This window comes from Populus euphratica, unplaced genomic scaffold, assembly GCF_000495115.2.
Source record: "Populus euphratica unplaced genomic scaffold, PopEup_1.0 scaffold29.1, whole genome shotgun sequence".
NCBI classification, from domain to species: Eukaryota; Viridiplantae; Streptophyta; class Magnoliopsida; order Malpighiales; family Salicaceae; genus Populus; species Populus euphratica.
Window position 1 is genome coordinate 692,067 of NW_011499888.1, and position 20,665 is coordinate 712,731.

The following is a 20,665-nucleotide window of genomic DNA, read 5'->3' on the forward strand; positions in this document are numbered from 1 at the left end:
GTACCTACTGGTGGTTCATTGGTTGTAAAACTGGCTTTGCAGCTTCCAGTGGCCTTTTGGCCGCCTTCGGTGATGGATCGTTAACGAGGTCAGAAATGTACTTGGGAATTCTTCTTGGCAGTCATGTATTGAGGTTCACTATTTTCACTTGGGACGTGGCTTTTTCACTGCATGCGAATTGAACACTGCCATTCTTGGGACCGGCCGGGGAGGAAATTTTCAATTCTCGAAAGTTCAAGCTCATTTCTTTTAATATTACTTGAAGTCCTTTTTTGAGATGAAATCCCGTTCTTATGGAAACGAAACATTCACTTTTGATTAGGGTTTGCAGAGAAATTATCTATAAAATATACAGGGTAATTAAAATGTGTTCTTTTATTTATAGCATTTGCAAGGTGACTTTATTGAGAGCGATACACGCATGCACAGTTGCAATCACTCGCCAACATGCTATGTTCATGCATGTGTGAGAGCTCCTGCAATTTTATTTTGGAATACCACTGTGAATGGTGTTATATAAGAGAAAAGGTAACCTTCGTGTTCACGGCAAGCTTTTGCCTTTCCCTCCTCCATACCCAGAGCCATAACCTGACCCGCTACCAGAGCCAGAGCCAGAGCCAGATCCTCCTCCACCGCCACCCCCGCCACCCCCACCTCCTCCTCCTCCTCCTCCACCTCTTCCATTCCTGCCACTTCCACTTCCACTTCCACTTCCACTTCCTGATCCGCTTCCGGATCCACTGCCGTGACCTCCACCACCTCCGCCTCCCCCTCCGCCTCCGCCTCCACCTCCTCCTCCTCCACCACTTGCATGCCCGCCCCTGCCACGGCCACTTCCACTTCCACTTCCATAGCCTGACCCACTTCCATAGCCCGACCCACTTCCGGATTCACTTCCGTGACCTCCACCGCCACCACCTCCACCTCCACCACCTCCGCCACCACCGCCACCTTCACCAGCACCTATCCCACCACCAGAACCATAGCCTGAGCCGCTACCGGACCCATAGCCAGAACCTGACCCCTTTCCACTACCGCCGCCTCCACCACCGCCACCGCCTCCTCCTCCACCTCCTCCTCGACCACCAGCACCATGTCCTTTACCAGCCCCGTATCCAGACCCAGAACCATGACCTGACCCGTGTCCTGATCCAGAACCACCACCACCACCTCCGCCCTTCCCTCCACCTCCACCTCCACCTCCACCTCCACTGATTGCCTGTAGTGTCCTGGCAGCGTAGGCGATGTCTACAATAAGCAAGACCAGGAAAGCAGTCCCTAACAGTCTTGGACTTGCCATTTCCAGATTATTCTCTCGAGCACGGGTCAATGTATATGTTTATGCGTGTCACTCACTGTAAGAGGAACAAGTATGCTTTGTTGGCTGGAAACGCTTGAAGTGGCAACCCTATATATAGGCATTGTAACGATAACAAGGCAAGATTTTTGAATTAATTGTAAAGGTGACGAGACATGGTTTTTGAAAAGTTTCTTAAAATATTTCCAGTGCCAGGTCTCATTTGTTAGTAAGTGATCTTGAGTACTAATGGAGGGGTGTTGGTGGTGGGGTGGCGGTCCTGTGGACTGTCTGTTTCTGTCTATATGCAATAGAATACAAGCTCTATCTTTTTTGACTTAGAAGAAGTGTCTCGTAATATTTGACTTGGGCAAACGGAGCAGGAGCATGCACTTCCCACTCCACTTTTGAATTCACGTATTAATTTCCCATGTACTGGTAGCTGTCCTGCCTTGATTTATGCTACCGATTGTCTCCTTGAGCACAAGTTTGTCCGCTAACGGTACTGATTCATGCACACAGATATCTGTCTACTCCGCGTGTATGCTAACAATGGGCTATGTAAGCTTGCACGACAAACTGGGTTGTTGATCAGTCAATATTTCTTAATTATTTCTGTTACGCTTGAATTAAATTTATTTTCCCAACATTTTCCATCATTGAATCTACAGATATCTGTCCTCAAAAACCGTGTTCGAATGTCTGACTTATGTCCTTTAAACTAAAATCTTGGTGCCTGTTAATTCTGGTGCATGGAAGCACACCGTCGTTGCATCGCTGCTAGCGGAGGGTGACGCGATCTGCGTGGTTGACATAGTACTGAACAGTCTTCTATTCTTGCACAAATTGAATTCAGTTCCATGCATGCACGGATTATCACTTCCTTTGACGGCATGCTTTATTAAGTCTACGTGAGAGTGCAAGTACATATAATTTATTATTATTATTTTCTGTTATTGGGGATCTTCTATTCCGAACTATCTATACTACTTCAATTAATTAATCAACTATCTATACTACTTCAATTAATTAATCAATCGCTAGAGTGGTTGTGCCATGACACATATCCTCTCTTTTTTCTTCCACAATTTTTCTTCAACAAGCCAATAGTTTTTAACTTTGGTGCGCTCGTTGATGAGGGCACCATCTATGCTATCAAAATTAGTGAATAAATTAATGTGAATAAATTGTTGTAATATATCTAAGCTCCCAATAAACTTCTCAATTCCATACTCACTCTCCAGCGTACCCGGAAAATCACAGGCCACAAACACTATCTACGCCATCAAAATTAGTAGGCATTCTTCTCATGTTTTTCTATAAAATAATCCATGAATTAATGTGAATAAATTGTTGTCAAATCACATGTATCTAGCTCCCATTGTACTTCTCAATCCCATACTCTACTCTCCAGAATACCCGGAAAATCACCGGCCACAAGCACCCAGTACCAACTCGCAGTCGAGAATCGCCCATTTGCATAGCATGCTACCTAGCCATGATCATTTCCTTTATCAAAATGGAAATGAGCTATCGTCAATTTCTGACTATCAAGCAAGTACCGTGAATGAACCGCAACTTCCAAGCACTTGTGCATTTGAAATGCACAAATGGATTAGGTACTGTATAATTCGTTGTTTATTATGGCGACATTTGTCAACAATGGCTGGCTGTAGGTGCTCTCGAAGGTTCCTCTCCAATAGCAGATTGGATGTTAGAGAATGCTTCATTAACACTCTACCAGGGAGATAGAATTGGTGTGCTAGAGTTTCGAGAGTGAAGATAACAAAAAAAATATTTTTTTAAATATTTTTAGTTAAAATCGTTTTGAGATTATTTTTTACATATAAAATAACTATTCTAACCTTTAAAAAATTAAGATTTAAACTGTAATTACACGTGGAGCTCAATATAAAAAGCAAGAGTTATTTAACTAATTACATAATTTTTTTTTAATTTTTGAATTGGAAAAAAAAGAAGAAGCCATTACCACATGATGTATTGTGTGTAGGTCACCCACAACAATTGAAACAAGTATTAGGGATTCTTGATATGAATGATTTTAGGGTATTGTTTTTAGAGATTCCGAATTGATTTCTATGTGTATACCTGCTAACGAATTCGTCCAAATAATACATATATGTGTAGAAAAAAATCCTCCTTTTATAGGGAATTTAACGAAGAACTTTGTGAAGAGTCAAGACCAAAAACTCAATTAAGACATTTGAAATATCAAGAATTTAACTGAAATAAAAAATTGTTTGATGAATTATTTTTTCACAGGGATAATTAAATTTTTAATCTCCTTTACTCTTTTACCTTGTCTTTTCGCTATAAAAAAGAATACAGCTAGCTATAGTCTTTGATTTGTCTTTTTAAAGAATCAATACCGTCTAATCCGTCGTCGTCGTCGTTATCCTGCGTTTCCTCCAGTCAAATCCACAAACATCCTCGATCTGATCTACAAACGCCCAGATTTCCTCTTCAACTTCAATCCACTTAAGTTAGGTGTCATTTCTCTGATATACTTATTCTGCCTTGTTTTTATTTGCATTAAATTAATCTTTTAATTAATTTAGTCACTGCTGGATTGTTTTAGTAGCCATAAACAGATTTGTATGGAAACAGAGGAGTTTAAGAAGGAAATGGACACGACTAATTGATTTCCACAATTAGATTATGACAAGTGGGTTGATTAATCAAGGATTGACGATTGACAATTGACAATTAACATGGGGTGGAGAGTAAAAAGGGGTGGCGTGCAATAAATATGCATTAATTAGCAGCTGGCGGGTTATTCACGCATTGCCGTTGGCAGTTGTTGCTGGTTATAATACTCACCGTCGGACTTGAAAAAAATTTTGCCCGAATAAAATTGAAGAAAATAAATATAATCTAAAAAGTAAATTTTATAAAAATATATAACTTAATTATCTAATAATTAAAATTTAAATGATAAAATACCTCAAATTATTTTAAAAAATTAGTAAAAAATTTAATAAAAAAAGTAACGGAGTTCAATTGAAGAATAAAATTTAATAAAAAATAAACAGAAAAAATTACTGAATTAAATAAATATTAAATAATAAAATTTAAAAAAATATAAGTTAAAAAAACTCAAATGAATCTATTAAATTAAAGTGTATTTTTTAAATCGATAACTTATAAAATCCTAAATTTAAACTCAATTTAATTCAAATTAATTCAAATGCATAAAAAATATTTTTAATCATTTAAGTTTGAGTAATAATTAAAATGAAAAAATTAAGATTAAATAGTTCATGATTATTATCCTACCTTGCCAGAACTCCACTTGAATTATATAAATAACTTGGTAAAATTACTTTTATACAAAGTTTATATAAATAAAAAGTTCAAGTTTTTTAAAACTTTCATCATTAGTCTCCCTAGCCTCCTTTCATCCTTACCCTATGCTGTTACCACATGTCAAGAGAATAAAGAATATAAAGAATATAATGGCTGATAATTTTATTAATATGGTTACATTTAGTTCATATAAAATAAATGTAACGATGTTAGGAATGTAAGTAATGAATAATACACATAAATATTTTCTTCTTCCTCTGCATTGCAGTATCTATTTCTATTTTTTTCGCTTCTTATTTATTTCTGTAATAATTCTTACTAGCTTATCATGGTATCAGAGCTTAGGATTGTTAATATCTTGTGATCTTGTGATTTCTTTACTTCTAATATCTTACCAATCTCTATTTTTGGTATTATTATCGTCTTATTAAACCAATTCTTTTATAATAATCAATTTGCCTATCATCTGTATGATATATTGTCAAATTAAAAAAATTCTTCTTCAACTCTCTTCTCAAATTTGCTATTCTTTTCCTCTCTGTCTCTTGAACTCCAAAAAATGGTAACTACTTCTCAACTTCAAAGCTTCTAATATCTTGCTAATTTATATTTCTAGTATTATTATCGTCTTATTAAACCAATTCTTTCATAATAATCAATTTGTCTATCATCTGTTTGATATATTGTCAAATTAAAAAAATTCTTCTTCAACTCTCTTCTCAAATATGTGATTCTCTTCCACTTTGTCTCTTGAACTCAAAAAATAGTGACTACTTCTCAATTTCAAATTATTCATCTCATATTACCAGTTTATTTTTTACGGTTTCAACTGTTATAGTAGTTAAACTAGATGACATAAATTATCTCATATAGAATTTTCGGATGCAAATGCTACTTGAGAGTCATTGTATTTTAGGATTTGTTGATAAATCAAGAAAGTAGCCAAATAGGTTTGATGCAGGTTTTGAACTTGAAGGTGAATATAAAAAATGTTCGAGACCATCTTTCTACAGTAGAGATTTATTTTGAAGATGATGATATTGTAACTAAAGGTCTTATTGTAACTAAAGGTCTTTCCACTCCTTTATTTCAGCATCACTATTCCAATCTTATGCTTGGTTCCTTCAAGTCTGCGATTGAGGGGGGATGTCAAAATATCAAGGGCTCTGCTACTGCCATTTGTCAAGAGAATAAAGAATATAATGGTTAACAAGTTTGTTAATATGTTTAGACAATTGACAAAGTTTATTAATATTGATTAGATTACATAACCAAGCTTCTCACATTTAGTTCATATAAAATGAATGTAATAGTGCTGGGAATGTAAGCAGTGAATAATACACAGAAACATTTTTTTTCTCTATATTACAACATTTTTCTTTAATTTTGTTCGCTTCTTGTTCATTTCTATAACAATTCGAACTAGCTTATCACCTCTTGCTCTTTTCTTCAGTAATAGGTCTAGCAACAATTAAATCAAAGTAGTGACAGATCCTGCTCCTAACAATCTTGATTTCATTGATGTGCAGGATGTAGAGACTTTAACAAAGCGAATTTATATATTATTGTCTTAATTTTCTTTTACAAAGTTTATTATCCTCTCTAGCTAGTATATATGCTAATAAAGCACCTTTCGTTTTTATTTATTTATTTATTTCCTCTTTCTTAAAAGGGACAACCTTGTTTTGTATAATCCTTTTCATTTTGATCAAACGTGAAGATTTGAACTTGATTGGGGCTCTTCAATTCCTGGAAAAATGAAAAACCGTACTAGGTCACTTTCAGTTTCATGTATTTATGCTGTTTTGAGGTTTTTTTACCTGTGAATTTGTTTTTTAATTTTAATTTCAACCTATTTATTTTCAATCAAATCATTTAGGTTTTTTTTTAAAAACTCAGTTCTAATCAATTAAATCTTAAATTAACTTGACACTCACTCGGTAGCATTTAAATTATAACCTCACACTCATTAGTATTTTGGGAGGAATTTTTCACTTCATGAAAAGTCTTTATTTTTAATAAATCATTGAAGGTATTTATTCAAATTAGGGTTGGAGACGGATAAAATATAAAATTTGAGAGTAAATGCCTTTTATTCATGTAATGTGAAAATCTAATAAAAATGATGGTGCTTCAACTTGTATGCAGGCAGGTGGCACCTGACCAATATGCATTGGTGATGCTGCTGCAATTTTATTCATCATGCTATCGACGGATAGAATGATACTTATATATATATTATTGACCCGCTACCATAGCCAGAACCAGAGCTAGATCCTCCTCCTCCTCCTCCACCACCACCACCTCCTCCTAGCTCCTCCTCCTCTACCAACACCGCCACTTCCATACCCTGACCCACTTCCATAGCCTGATCCAGATCCTCCACCTCCACCTCCAATTGAATTATTCTCTCCCAGCGCACCATAAATTTCGTTGGATATCATATAATAAACAATTAGTTCTTCTTTATTTTGATTTAATATATCATATATTTTATTGGAAGAGAACCGATTCTTGGGATGCATTTCTAAGACCTATATTTTGCTTTGTTTTTCTTTCCGATGACAATAGGTCCTTGTGAATATGCAGTTTATGTTGGCTGCGTGCGTTTTGCTTGCATGTTGGCGATGTTAAAGGCTCTCCAGAAGCACTAAAAAATCTGTAAAATTTCATCCAGCTTGCTTCCGTTTTCTTCTATATCTGACATTCTTATCGAGAATCAGAAGTTGTCCCTCCAGTAATCTTCTATTTGGGTTTTTCCGTAAATTTTCCTCTATCGTGGGAAACTACGAGATGAACAACAGGGAGCTGGCTTCAATAGAGTGTGAAGTCTGGGTGGGTAGTGGATATAAGCTTCGAATTTGCCTAATCGAGCTGGTGTTTCTGGAATTTGGTATGGAAAAACTGTGATGGAAGAAGAAGGAAGGAAGGAAGGAAAATTCTTCGTTATAGAGAGGTTTCTACAGGAAACTCTTCACACGCCACAACTTCTGTTTCTGGAAACAGTTGTTGGATTAGTCTGTGTAGACTAGTCATAATATTAGATGTAGCCATGCATATCTTCTTGATACGGTCAGTGACTTTTAAATCAATAAAAGTTTTACGTTCGAGCTGTCCTTTCAAAGGATACTTTGCCATTGTTAAAATGGAATTTGCCAAAATATTTCCTTCCCAATCGTGTCTAGCTAACCCCAAACTGCACCAGCATCTTGTCATTTCAGATTTTGTGATCTCTTTCTTATAAATGGGCTTGAACGCTGAGATCTAAAAAATTTAGCAATAAACTCAGCAGTGGAGGAAATTATATATAGCTTGTCTGAAGAACATAAGCATCGAATGCTGAGACAGGATGCGATTGATTCTTTATCACTTGGTAGGCTTTTCTGATACTGTATTATTTGTCAGACGTTTCTCATTCTGAGAATGGCCATTTTATGAAACTCCAAGAGGACTTGTCTAAGTAGCATTTCAGAATATTTGCTGAGCGGACGGCGGTTCATTGGTTGTAAAACTGGCTTTGCAGCTTCCAATGGCCTTTTGACCGCCTCGGTGATGGATCATTAACGAGGTCAGAAATGTACTTAGGAATTCTTCTTGGCAGTATGTATTGAGGTTCACTATTTTCACTTGGGACGTTGCTTTTTCACTGCATGCGAATTGAACACGGCCATTCTTGGGACCGGCCGGGGAGGAAATTTTCAATTCTCGAAAGTTCAAGCTCATTTCTTTTAATTTTATTTGAAGTCCTTTTTTGTGATGAAATCCCGTTCTTATGGAAACGAAACATTCACTTTTGATTAGGGTTTGCAGAGAAATTATCTATAAAATATACAGGGTAATTAAAATATTTTCTTTTATTTATAGCATTTGCAAAGGTGACTTTATTGATAGCGATACACGCATGCACAGTTGCAATCACTCGCCAACATGCTATGTTCATGCATGAGTGAGCTCCTGCAATTTTATTTCGGAATACAAATGACTGTGAATGGTGTTATATAAAAGAAAAGGTAACTAATTTTGTGTTCACGGCAATCTTTTACCTTTCCCTCCTCCATATCCAGAGCCATAACCTGACCCGCTACCATAGCCAGAGCCAGAGCCAGAGCCAGAGCCAGATCCTCCTCCTCCACCCCCACCACCTCCTTCTCCTCCTCCTCCTCCACTTCCATGCCCACCCTTGCCACCACCGCTTCCACTTCTCCTCCTCCACCGCCACCACCACCACCTCCTCCTCCTCCACCTCCATTCCCACTTCCACTTCCACTTCCACTTCCCGACCCACTTCCGGATCCACTGCCATGACCTCCACCACCTCCGCCTCCCCCTCCGCCTCCACCTCCACCTCCTCCTCCTCCACCACTTGCATGCCCGCCCCTGCCACGGCCACTTCCACTTCCATAGCCCGACCCACTTCCATAGCCCGACCCGCTTCCGGATCCACTGCCGTGACCTCCACCGCCACCACCTCCGCCACCACCTCCACCTCCACCAGCACCTATCCCACTACCAGAACCATAGCCTGAGCCGCTACCGGACCCATAGCCAGAACCTGACCCCCTTCCACTACCGCCACCTCCACCACCGCCACCGCCTCCTCCTCCACCACCTCCTCGACCACCAGCACCATGTCCTTTACCAGCCCCGTACCCAGACCCTGAACCATAACCTGACCCGTGTCCTGATCCAGAACCACCACCACCACCTCCGCCCTTCCCTCCACCTCCACCTCCACCTCCACTGATTGCCTGTAGTGTCCTAGCAGCAAAGGCAATGTCTACAATAAGCAAGACCAGGAAAGCAGTCCCTAACAGTCTTGGACTTGCCATTTCCAGATTATTCTCTCGAGCACGGCTCAATGTATGTGTTTATGCGTGTCACTCACTGTAAGAGGAACAAGTATGCTTTGTTGGCTGGAAATGCTTGAAGTGGTAACCCTATATATAGGCATTGTAACGATAACAAGGCAAGATTTTTGAATTAATTGTAAAGGTGACGGGACATGGTTTTTGAAAATTTCTTAAAATATTTCTAGTGCCAGGTCTCATTTGTTAGTAAATGATCTTGAGTACTAAAGGAGGGGTGTTGGTGGTGGGGTGGCCGTCCTGTGGAGGACTGTCTGTTTCTGTCTATATGCAATAGAATACAAGCTCTATCTTTTTTGACTTAGAAGAAGTGTCTCGTAATATTTGACTTGGGAAAACAGAGCAGGAGCATGCACTTCCCACTCCACTTTTGAATTCACGTACTAATTTCCCATGTACTGGTAGCTGTCCTGCCTTGATTTATGCTAACGATTGTCTCCTTGAGCGCAAGTTTGTCCGCTAACGGTACTGATTCATGCACACAGATATCTGTCTACTCCGCTTGTATGCTAACAATGGGCTATATAAGCTTGCACGACAAACTGGTTTGTTGATGAGTCAATATTTCTTAATTATTTCTGTTACACTTGAATTAAATTTATTTTCCCAACACTTTCCATCATTGAATCTAAATAGATCTGTCCTCAAAAACCTTGTTCGAATATCTGACTTACGTACATTAAAGTAAAATCTTGGTGCCTGTTAATTCTGGTGTATGGAAGCACACCGTCGTTGCATCGCTGCTAGCGGAGGGTGACGCCATCTGCGTGGTTGACATAGTACTGAACAGTCTTCTATTCTTGCACAAATTGAATTCAGTTCCATGCATGCACGGATTATCACTTCCTTTGACGGCATGCTTTATTAAGTCTACTTGAGAGCGCGCAAGTGCATTTAATTTATTATTATTATTATTATTATTATTATTTTCTGTTATTGGGGATATTCTATTCCGAACTTTCTATACTAGTTCAATTAATCCCTAGAGTGGTTGTGCCATGACACATATCCCCTTTTTTCTTCCATAATTTTTCTTCAACAAGCCAATAGTTTTTAAGTTAATTTGGTGCGCTCGTTGATGACAGCACCATCTATGCTATCAAAATTAGTAAATAGTTCCCTGTAAATATGCAGTTTACGTTGACTGCATGCCTTTTGCTTGCAGATTGATGATGTTGAAGGCTCTCCGGAAGCACTCAAAATTCTGTAAAATCTCATCCAACTTGCATCCGTTTTCTCCTACATCCGACGTTCTTATTGAGAATCTGAACTCGCCATCTTATATCCCTCCAGTAATCTTTGCAATGGAGGGTCTTTTGTTTTGTAGTATATTTTCCTCTATTGTGGGAAACTATGAGATGAACAAGAGGAAGCTGACTCGCAATTTGACAATAAAAGATGATGGTCGCAGGTTTCAAAAGCATTTTTACTTCATCTTCAGATACCTTCACTGCGTCCTATGCTAACACAACCTTCGTTTCTTTGTTTTTTTTAAAGAATGGTGATCCAAACTAACGATATAAGAAAAGGCAAAATAGACAAAATCACAAAACTGTGTTGGCAGTTTAAAATTGGTTTGAAAATACATAAACTCGTCATATCGAGTAGAACAGTGACCTTATCTTGGAGGAGCTGTCCCTGTAAAATCGTACGCAAGAAAGCAGCACGAGTTCGGATGGAAGGCGTTCCTCCAGAGTATCTGTCAGCTGTTGGAACAATGGGTGTTATTATGTAACTCACCAAAACTAGCAAATTAAAAACCACGCATAAAAAATTGTAGGAATTTCTGTCAATGAGCTTTATAACCATAAATAAAACCATAGCTGTAAAAACCGAACATGTCTTTCTCCGAAAACTTGACCCCATCTACAAAATTCTCTAGTTCAAAGGAAATTTTTTGCTCTTTTGCTGCTAGTTTCCCTCCTTTCTATCTGTACAATTTATTCGAAGTTATTTTTTCTTATTTCAACATTAATTTTCTGCTCTGCTAGTCCTCAATTAATTTAAACGAACATTAAACCTATGAATTGCAGGATATGAAGACAATAAAAGGCCAAAGCTTTTTGTCTTCGGAGACTCTTTCGCAGACACTGGAAATATAGGCAACAGGTCTCCTGACGGTCTTACATTGATCGATTATTATTAAATAGGTGTTTGATGGCCTAATTAATTTTGTGTGCTAATTGACCTTAACTTTTTTTTTTTTTTTGCATTTACAATAAGTGCGAATTTATTAACCTTCTTGGTTAATTAATCATTATTATTCTCCAAGTTGAATCATCGAATTGTTGCTGAGGACTTGATATATGCATCCAGCTCCTCGTTACGAATTCTATCATCAATATCTCTTTATGTTTTGGTGATGTTCTGTAAACATTTGTATGGTATAAAGTATAATTAAAGAGTATGTTGATTGTGATTGATAGAAGGCCTTCTGATATTTTCCAAAACGATCGTCCTAACTCTGTGACGACTGGTGTTGCTGACGAATTTATTGGATTGGTTGTTGATCGTGGCGGGAGAAATATAATGGAGATTAGCCAGGTTTTTACCCAACAAATGATCCATGTTATTCTGTATTATTGTTATCATTTTTATTTTTTTAATGTATAGCATTCTGTTTTGGCAGAATAGTGGAGCCAGGATAAAAATATCAGATATGATAATGCGGAAGGTATACATCCCATGCTTCTGAGAGGGAGACAGATTAGCCTTTGACCATTCCTAACTATTTTTGCTGCCAATTTCTCCGTGGACCTTGCAATTACCTAATTAATTTGGTGTTTCTCGAATTTGGTAAGCAAAAACTGTGATTGAAGGAGAAAGAAGGAAGGGAAATTCTTCATTACAGAAAGCTTTCTATAGGAAATCTTTCACACCGTAGAACTTCTGTTTCTGGAAACAACAGCTGGATTAGTCTATGCTGGCTTTCTATAATATTAGATGTAGCCATGTCTATCTTCTTGATACAGTTATTGACTTTTAAATCAATACATGTTTCACGTCCGAGCTATACTTTCGAAGGATACTTTGCCATTGTTAAAATGGAAATTTGCCGAAATATTTCCTCCTTAATCCTGTCTAGTTAACCCTCAATTTCACCAGCATCTTGACATTTCAAATTTTATAATCTCTTTCTTATAAATGAGCTTGAGCATGATTGATTCTGTATCACTTGTTAGGCTTTTCTGATTCCGTGTTATTTGTTAGACATTTCTTATTCTAAGAATGACCATTTTATGAAATACCAATACGACTTGTCTAATTAACTAGCTTTTCAGAATATTTGTTGAGCGGAACTAGCTACTGGTGGTTCATTGGTTGTAAAACTCACTCTGCAGCTTCCAATAGCCTTTTGGCCGCCTTCGGTGAGGGATCATAAACTCTGCGTGACATTTCGGTAGAGAGAGATAATTGATTTTTAACACCGAAGATGATTGGAAACCAGGTCAGACTTTTACTAAGGAATTCTTCTTGGCAGTCATGCATTGAGGTTGGCTATTTTCACTTGTGACACGATCAAATTCAACACTGCGCCATTCTTGAGTTTCGGGGAGGAGATTTTCAATTTTTGAGAGTTCAAGCTCATTTCTTTTAATTCTATTTGAAGTCCTTTTCTGTGATGAAGTCTCGTTCTTATGGAAACGTAACATTGTTTGCAGAGAGATTGTCTGTAAAATATAGAGAGTAATTAAAATGTTTTCTTTTATTTATAGCATTTGAAAAGGTGACTTTATTGATAGCGATACACGCATGCACAGTTGCAATCACTCGCCAACATGCTATGTTCTTGCATGTCTGAGCTCCTGCAATTTTATTTCGGAATACAAATGACTGTGAATGGTGTTATATAAAAGAAAATGTAACTAATTTTGTGTTCAAGGCAATCATTTTCCTTTCCCTCCTCCATAACCAGAGCCATAACCTGACCCGCTGCCAGAGCCAGAGCCATAGCCAGAGCCAGATCCTCCTCCTCCACCGCCACCGCCACCGCCACCTCCTCCTCCTCCTCCACCTCCATTCCCACTTCCACTTCCACTTCCCGACCCACTTCCACTTCCACTTCCCGACCCACTGCCGGATCCCCCACCACCGCCACCACCACCTCCACCGCCTCCACCGCCGCCTCCGCCTACTCCACGACCACGACCACCAGCACCATATCCTTCACCTCTCCCGTATCCTGACCCAGAACCATAACCTGATCCAAGTCCTGATCCAGAACCACCGCCGCCACCTCCTCCCTGCCCTCCACCTCCACCTCCACTGATTGCCTGTAGTGTCCTAGCAGCGAGGGTGAGGTCTGCAATAAGCAAGACCAGGAAAGCAGTCCCTAACAATGTTGGACTCGCCATTTCCAGATTATTCTCTCACGTACGGCTCAACGTGTATGTTTATCCTTGTCACTGATCACTGTATGAGAAACAAGTATGCTTGACTGGAAATGCTTGAAGTGGTAACCTATATATAGGCATTGTGAAGGTAACAAGGCATGGGTTTTTAAGAGTTTGGCATTAATTGTAAGGGTGACGAGACATGGTTTTTGAACAGTTAGTTGAATTTCTAGTGCCTCTCATCTGTTAATCTTGACTTTTACGGGAGGGTGTTGGTGGTGGGGTGGCGGTAGCGTGGAGAACTGCCAGTTTCTGTCTACATGCAATAGAATATAAGCTTTATCCCCACCTTTTCTTTTCTGACTTGGAAGTATTTGACTCGGGCAATGGGACTAGTAGCATGCATTTCCCCCGTGCTCTTTATGATTCTGTTCATATTTGAACTCCACTTTTGAATACAAGTATTAATTTCCCATGTACTGGTAGCTTTCCCGCGTTGATTTATGCTATCGGTTGTCTCCCTAAGCATAAGTTTATCCGCTAACGGTAGTGAATATTTATGTACACAGAGATCTGTCTACTCAGCATGCGTGTATATATATATGTTAACAACGGGCTAAGCTAGCTTGCACAACAAAATAACTGGGCTGTTCAGTCAATGTTTCTTATTTCTGCTACGTACACTTGGAATTAAATTTGTTTTCCCATAATGTCATCGACACTTTCCATCATTGAATACAAATAGATCTGTCATTAAAAACCGTGTTCTAATGTCTGACTTGTATCTTTTTAAAACCTTGGTGCATGTTCCGGTGTATGAAAGCACACCATCCATGCATCGCTCCTTGCAGAATGTTGTTGGTCACCAACAACCATTGAAACAAGCATTAGGAATTCTTGATATGAATGATTTTAGGGTACAAATTTCCTATTGATTTCTATATATGTACTTGCTAATACCTTACATTTTTTTAATGGAGGAGTGAGCAATAAAATAAAAAGTTACTTACCATATTTTCATAAAATGAGAGTGATGCAAAGAAAAGCAATATAACCATTGATAGAACTTCAATCATCAATATTTCCCCACGCAACTATCATTAGTAAAATCATACAACGATAAAGAGAAGCCTCAAATAAGGTAAAGATAAAATAAAAACATACCTTTAAAGTGTCGTAGAATATATTTGACAGCAGCTAAATGGCTCACAGTAGGAGTATATATCAATTGACAGATTTTATTGGTAGCATAACAAATATTTCATCTAGTAAATATAAGATATTGAAGAGCACCAATAATTTATTGATAAGGAGTGAAATCCAAGTATAAATCACTAGTTTCTAAGCTAATCTTTGAAGCAAAAGCTAATATATCAGCAAGTTTGCAAGATAATATATTAGCTATCAAGAGTATATTTGCATTGATTAAGCATGTGACCTATATTATTGAGAGTGACCTAAATCCTCAAACAATAAAAAGCATGTTATAGGTCTCGAAGTTTAAATTTTGAACTTAGCAGAATACAAAGTAGTTGAATCAAAGTAGAATTATTATCGGTGAGTAGAATGCCATCTATATAAATAAACAGATAAAAAATATCATAATATATAATCAGAATAAATAAAAAGATATCAATCTTGAAAGTACAAAAACCAATCAATAAAAGAAAATGACTCAATTGTATATACTAAATCCACAAGACTTATTTTAAACCATTCAGAAACTCATGAACACCACAAACATGAGCTGGTAGGGCAAGGTCAACAAAACCCATGAGCTGTTACATATAAACGTTCTACTAGATTGAACCATTAAAAAAAACATCGCAGACATTAAACTAATAAATTTATCTATATTTTCACTGAGTAGATCCACAAGCATACTTGATTTTGCTCTTCAACTTGAATGCAATTAAGTTACATATCGTTTCTCTTATTTCCTTAATCTGCCTTCTTTTTTTTTGTATTAAATTAATATTTTTATTAATTTAGTCACTGGATTATTTTAGTAGCCTTAAACAGATTTGTATGGAAACAGAGCAGTTCAAGAAGGAAATGCACACGACCAATTGGTTTCCGCAATTAGATTATGACCAGTGGGTCGATTAATCAACGATTGACAATTGACATTTGACAATGAGCATGGGGTGGCGAGTAGAAGGGGGTGGCGTGCAATAAATATGCACTTCGAGCTAGCAGGTTATCCGTGTGCATTCCCGTTGGCAGTCGCTGTCGGTTACAGTACTCACTGTTTGACTTAAAAAATACTGAAGAAAAAATTGAAGAAAATAATATAATTTATAAAGTAAATTAGATAAAATTATAGAACTTAATTATGAAATTATTAAATAATTAAAAATAATAGGGAGAGATAACCTAAATCATTTAAAAAATTAGTGAATATTTTAATAAAAAATAAAAAAAAATAACATATTCAATACCTAGTTAAATAAATATTAAATGATAAAATTTAAAAAAATATTGAAATTAATAAAAACTCAAACAAATCTTTAAAACTAAAATTAATTTTTAAATTCAAAATCTATAAGACTTGAGATCTAGGCTGATACAAATTTACTCGAACAAATAAAAAATATTTTATGCTCTTTTAAGTTCAGGTAATACCTGAAGTTAAAGATTAAGGTTAGATTAGGTATGATCATTGCCCCATCATACTCGAACCTGACTCAAATTATATAAATAATTTTAAAATTTTAAAAAATTATTTTTATATTTAGCCTGCATAAATAAAAAATTTAGGATTTTCTCTACTCTCCTCTCCTCTATCCAGCAATAAAAAATTTAGGATTTTCTCTACTCTCCTCCCCTCTCCTCTCCTCTATCCAGCAATAAATCTAGCAACAATTAAATCAAAGTAGTGATAGATCCTGCTGCTAACCATCTTAATTTCATTGTTGTGCAGGATGTAGAGAATCTACCAGAGGAAATCTATTATTGTCTTAATTTTCATTTACAAAGTTTATTATCCTCTCTAGCTAGTATATATATGCTAATAAAGAATCTTCCATTTTTTTTTTATTTCCTCTTTCTTAAAAGGGCAACCTTGTTTTGTAATCTTTTGTTTTTAAAAAAATTTCAAACATGAAGATTTGAACATGATGGGAGCAGGTCAATTCCTGGAAAAATAAAAAACAAGGTGACTTTCAATTTTCATGTCTTTGTGCTGTTTTAAGGTTTATTTACGTGTGAGTCTGTTTTTTAATTTCAATTTCAACTGAGTAAATTTAAGTTTTTAATCGGCCCATTTAAATTTTTATTTATATATTTTTAAACTTAACTCCCGGTCAGCTAGATCCTAAATAACTTATCGCTGAACAGGTTTTAAAACTAAAAGTAGGGCACTCACTCGTTAGCATTTTGGGAGGAATTTTTCACTTCAAGGAAAGCCTTTATTTTTAATAAATCAAAGAACGCATTTATTCAAATTATTAGGGTGGGAGATGGATAAATATAAAATCTGAGAATAAATGGTATTCTTTCATTCATGTAATGGGAAAATCTAAGAACAATGATGGTGCTTCAACTTTTATGCATGCAGGTCGCAGCTGACCAATATGCATTGGTGAAGCTGCTGCAATTCTATTCAACATACAATTGACGGATATAATGATACTTTTATACATATATTAAAAAATAAAATTAATTTCTTGTCCATGGCAACCCATTCCCGCCCCCCCCTGACCCGTAGCCCTCTCCATAACCTGACCCGCTACCATAGCCAGAACCAGAGCTTGATCCTCCTCCTCCTCCGCTTCCTCCACTCCCACCACCATATCCCTCACCACCCCCTGATCCATATCCTGAACCAGAACCCGAACCAAGCCCCGATGTTGAACCACCGCCACCGCCTCCACCCCCACCACCTCCTTTAGTCATTGCCTTTGGTAACCTGGCAGCAAAAGTGAGGTCTAGAATAAGCAAGATCAAGAATGCAGCACCTATCACTCTTGAACTTGCCATTTCCAAGCTTGCTAGTGAAGGAGATATTGCGTGCTCCTGTAATTCTGTTTGTATCACTTGCTATATAAGAAACCAAAGCGTGGTTGACTGAAAATGCTGAAGGTGGTAACCCTATATATAGGCAATGTAAAATGAAAAGACAGGGTTTTAAAAATTGAGTTCTTAAATCTCTACTACCTTCTATCACTACTAGTGACTAGTCTACATGATGATGTATAGAAAGGAACATGTTTTGCGGGTTTTTACTATAGTGGTGGCCTGGTAGAAGCTCGACGGTGGTGGTTTTATCGATTACGGTGGACTGTCCGTCTCTGTCGTCAGGCAAGTTCTGCATGGAATATAAAGGCCTTACCTCCACATTTTAACTTGATTTGTCTTGTAATTAATATGGGACCAATGGCATGCCTCTCCCACTTAATTTGTTTCATAATTGAATTAGTCCACTTTGTCGACGGCGTGTGTGGAATTTTCTACGCTAGCACATGTTTGGTGATTTGTTTTTCCTGCCTCCCTGAGCATAGGTGTATAAACTACCAGTAGCGATTTATGCAGACAGTTGTTTCGGTAATATTTAAGCGTCAGTGTAGAGTGTATTCGTCTTTCTGCCACTGGTATTTGAATGCAAAGTCCTACATATACATGCATGGTTGATCGTCAAACCTTCTAATCTTCTTGCACGTTGGATTTTTACAGATTAGCATAAGTTCCATTCGTATTTTTGATACCCGACCTAATCTAAAGGCATTGTGAATGGATCGGGGCGAGTCAATTTGAAGTTGGTAAGCTGACTTGAAGTTTTTGATAAAACAATTAATGTTGCATTAAATAATTATTCTTTAGAATATGAAACAAACCTACTTTGGATATAAAAATAATTATAAATGATAAATATTAACCAAGTTTCATTAATTTCAAGTTCATTTTTATAAGATTTTGTAAATACATTGGTGTAATTTGTTGATCATAGGGTATCTAATTAATCTATGGTATATATATATATATATATGGCTGTGCCTTGCAAGACGCCCGCATGTCCCTTTTTCCCACGATCTTTCTTGAACAACACATGAGATTATCAAACGCCAATAGCCTTGAGCCTCGGTGCCTCTTCTATTCACTCGAGGGTACCATATGTGATATGTGCCATCAAATTTCCCAAGAGTTTTTCGTATATGAAATAGCTCATTAGATTGAAGAGGGAGGAGAGCATCAATTGTCAGCTTACCCAACCCCCTATTTCACTCGTGAGGATTACCGTCAAAATCCGAGGCCGCAAATACCACTAAGGAATGCCAGAGGTGGGGGTCTGTCTTCTTTCTTTAGACGTACGCTCACACTGACAACTGGCACCTTACTTTCTTGTACTTAGCCGTCCTATCCTTGACCAAAGACCAAACGGGCTATTGTCAATTGCTGACTATAAGTGTGTGCGAGCCAATATTTTTTTAAGCATTGTTTATTTTCTTGAGTTTTAAAAGTATTTTTAAGAAAATTGGATATATTTTATATAAAAATTACTTTAAAAAAACAATCATTACTATATTTTAAAAAAACCGATGAGCACTTAGATTTTTGCAGTGCACAGCTTCATCAGGTGTGGCTTGTTATTGTTACGATGATGCTCATCAAGAAGCGTTAAGAACCAGTATTTTATTTGCCTTTGAATCCTGAAGATTTTTATTTGCGAGTTAGTAACATTAATTAAAAGAAAAATACTGTCCCTGAACAAAATCCAACATGAAAACATGACGGACTGGACTGCTGGTCGTCTATGGGCTTGCTAGAACAAGTGTTCAGCCAGCTGAACACTTGAGGCCAGGCTGAGCCATGGCTGGATCAGCCATAATAGATTCTGGGCATAACTTATAACTAGGATGGAATTGTGTGCAGGTCATCCACAACAATTGAAACAGGCACTAGGAATTCGTACAGGCAATTAGCATTAAAAAAAAGATGCAAATTAATATAGCAGCGAAAAAAAAATTGAAGAAATAATATATTTTTAAATATTATGATTTTTAACTATGATATTTAATTAAATAATATATTTTAAAATCATGATTAATAATAATAATAAAATTTTAATTGATACCATGGTTCAAATAATATATTTTAAAATCATGATATTAATTAAATATCATAATTAATAATAATAATAAAATTTTAATTGATATTGTGGTTCACAACTATGATATCAATTACATTTATGACAAATCAGTTAATCAATTCATAATAATTGGTTAAATTAGCCAATTGGTTGACACTAAAAATAGAGGATAATTATTATATGAATATTAATTTTTAAAAATTTTAATAAAAATCTTATTTTAGTTTATAAGTTGGCCATATATATATATATATATTCATTAAGCATATTTGAAAAAATAAGTTTACAAAATTATAATTTTTATATAAAATTATTGATGTATTCATGTAACTGAATTAATTAATCAACTAGTTAAACTAAAGAATAACTGAATTAATTAATCAACTAGTTAAATTAAAGAACTAATAGTGAGACTTCACTAAATATTATTATTTCTAAGAGCGGGAAAATAGTTGTAGCATTTTAGAAGTTTGATGAGGTGGAGATGTGTTATTTTGTTAAAAAAATTTTAAATAATATTATTCTACTAAATTTTTTAATTTATTGTGTTATTTTTTATAAGAAAATATAGGAATTCTTGATATGAAAGATTATAGAAATTACTACCGAATTCGTTCAAAAATACATTTTTGTGTATAGGAATGTTTCCTTTTACAGGGAATTTGACTAAACTTTGTGAAGTGTTTAGACAAAAAACTTAATTAAGAAATTTGAAAATATCAAGGATTTAGCTGAAATAAAAAGTTGTTTGATG

At 36.5% G+C, this 20,665-nt stretch overlaps 1 protein-coding gene across 5 annotated transcripts in view; it reads right to left on the reverse strand.

Annotated features, from left to right (window-relative positions):
• Window positions 1-357: 357 nt before the first annotated feature.
• LOC105130691 (glycine-rich cell wall structural protein 2-like) overlaps window positions 358-20,665 on the reverse strand; it is a 29,180-nt gene continuing 8,872 nt past the window's right edge. Inside the window, exons 2-3 of one of the 5 annotated variants that reach the window (XM_011033309.1) lie at window positions 925-1,246; window positions 358-765 (exon numbers count right to left, since the gene is read on the reverse strand). In XM_011033309.1, the coding sequence (XP_011031611.1) occupies window positions 542-765; window positions 925-1,246 (546 nt within the window). In that variant the 3' untranslated portion in view covers window positions 358-541. Of the gene's footprint in view, window positions 766-918; window positions 1,404-8,829; window positions 9,400-20,665 lie in introns of those variants that run through there. The other 4 variants (XM_011033306.1, XM_011033305.1, XM_011033307.1 and 1 more) reach the window with 4 other exon arrangements.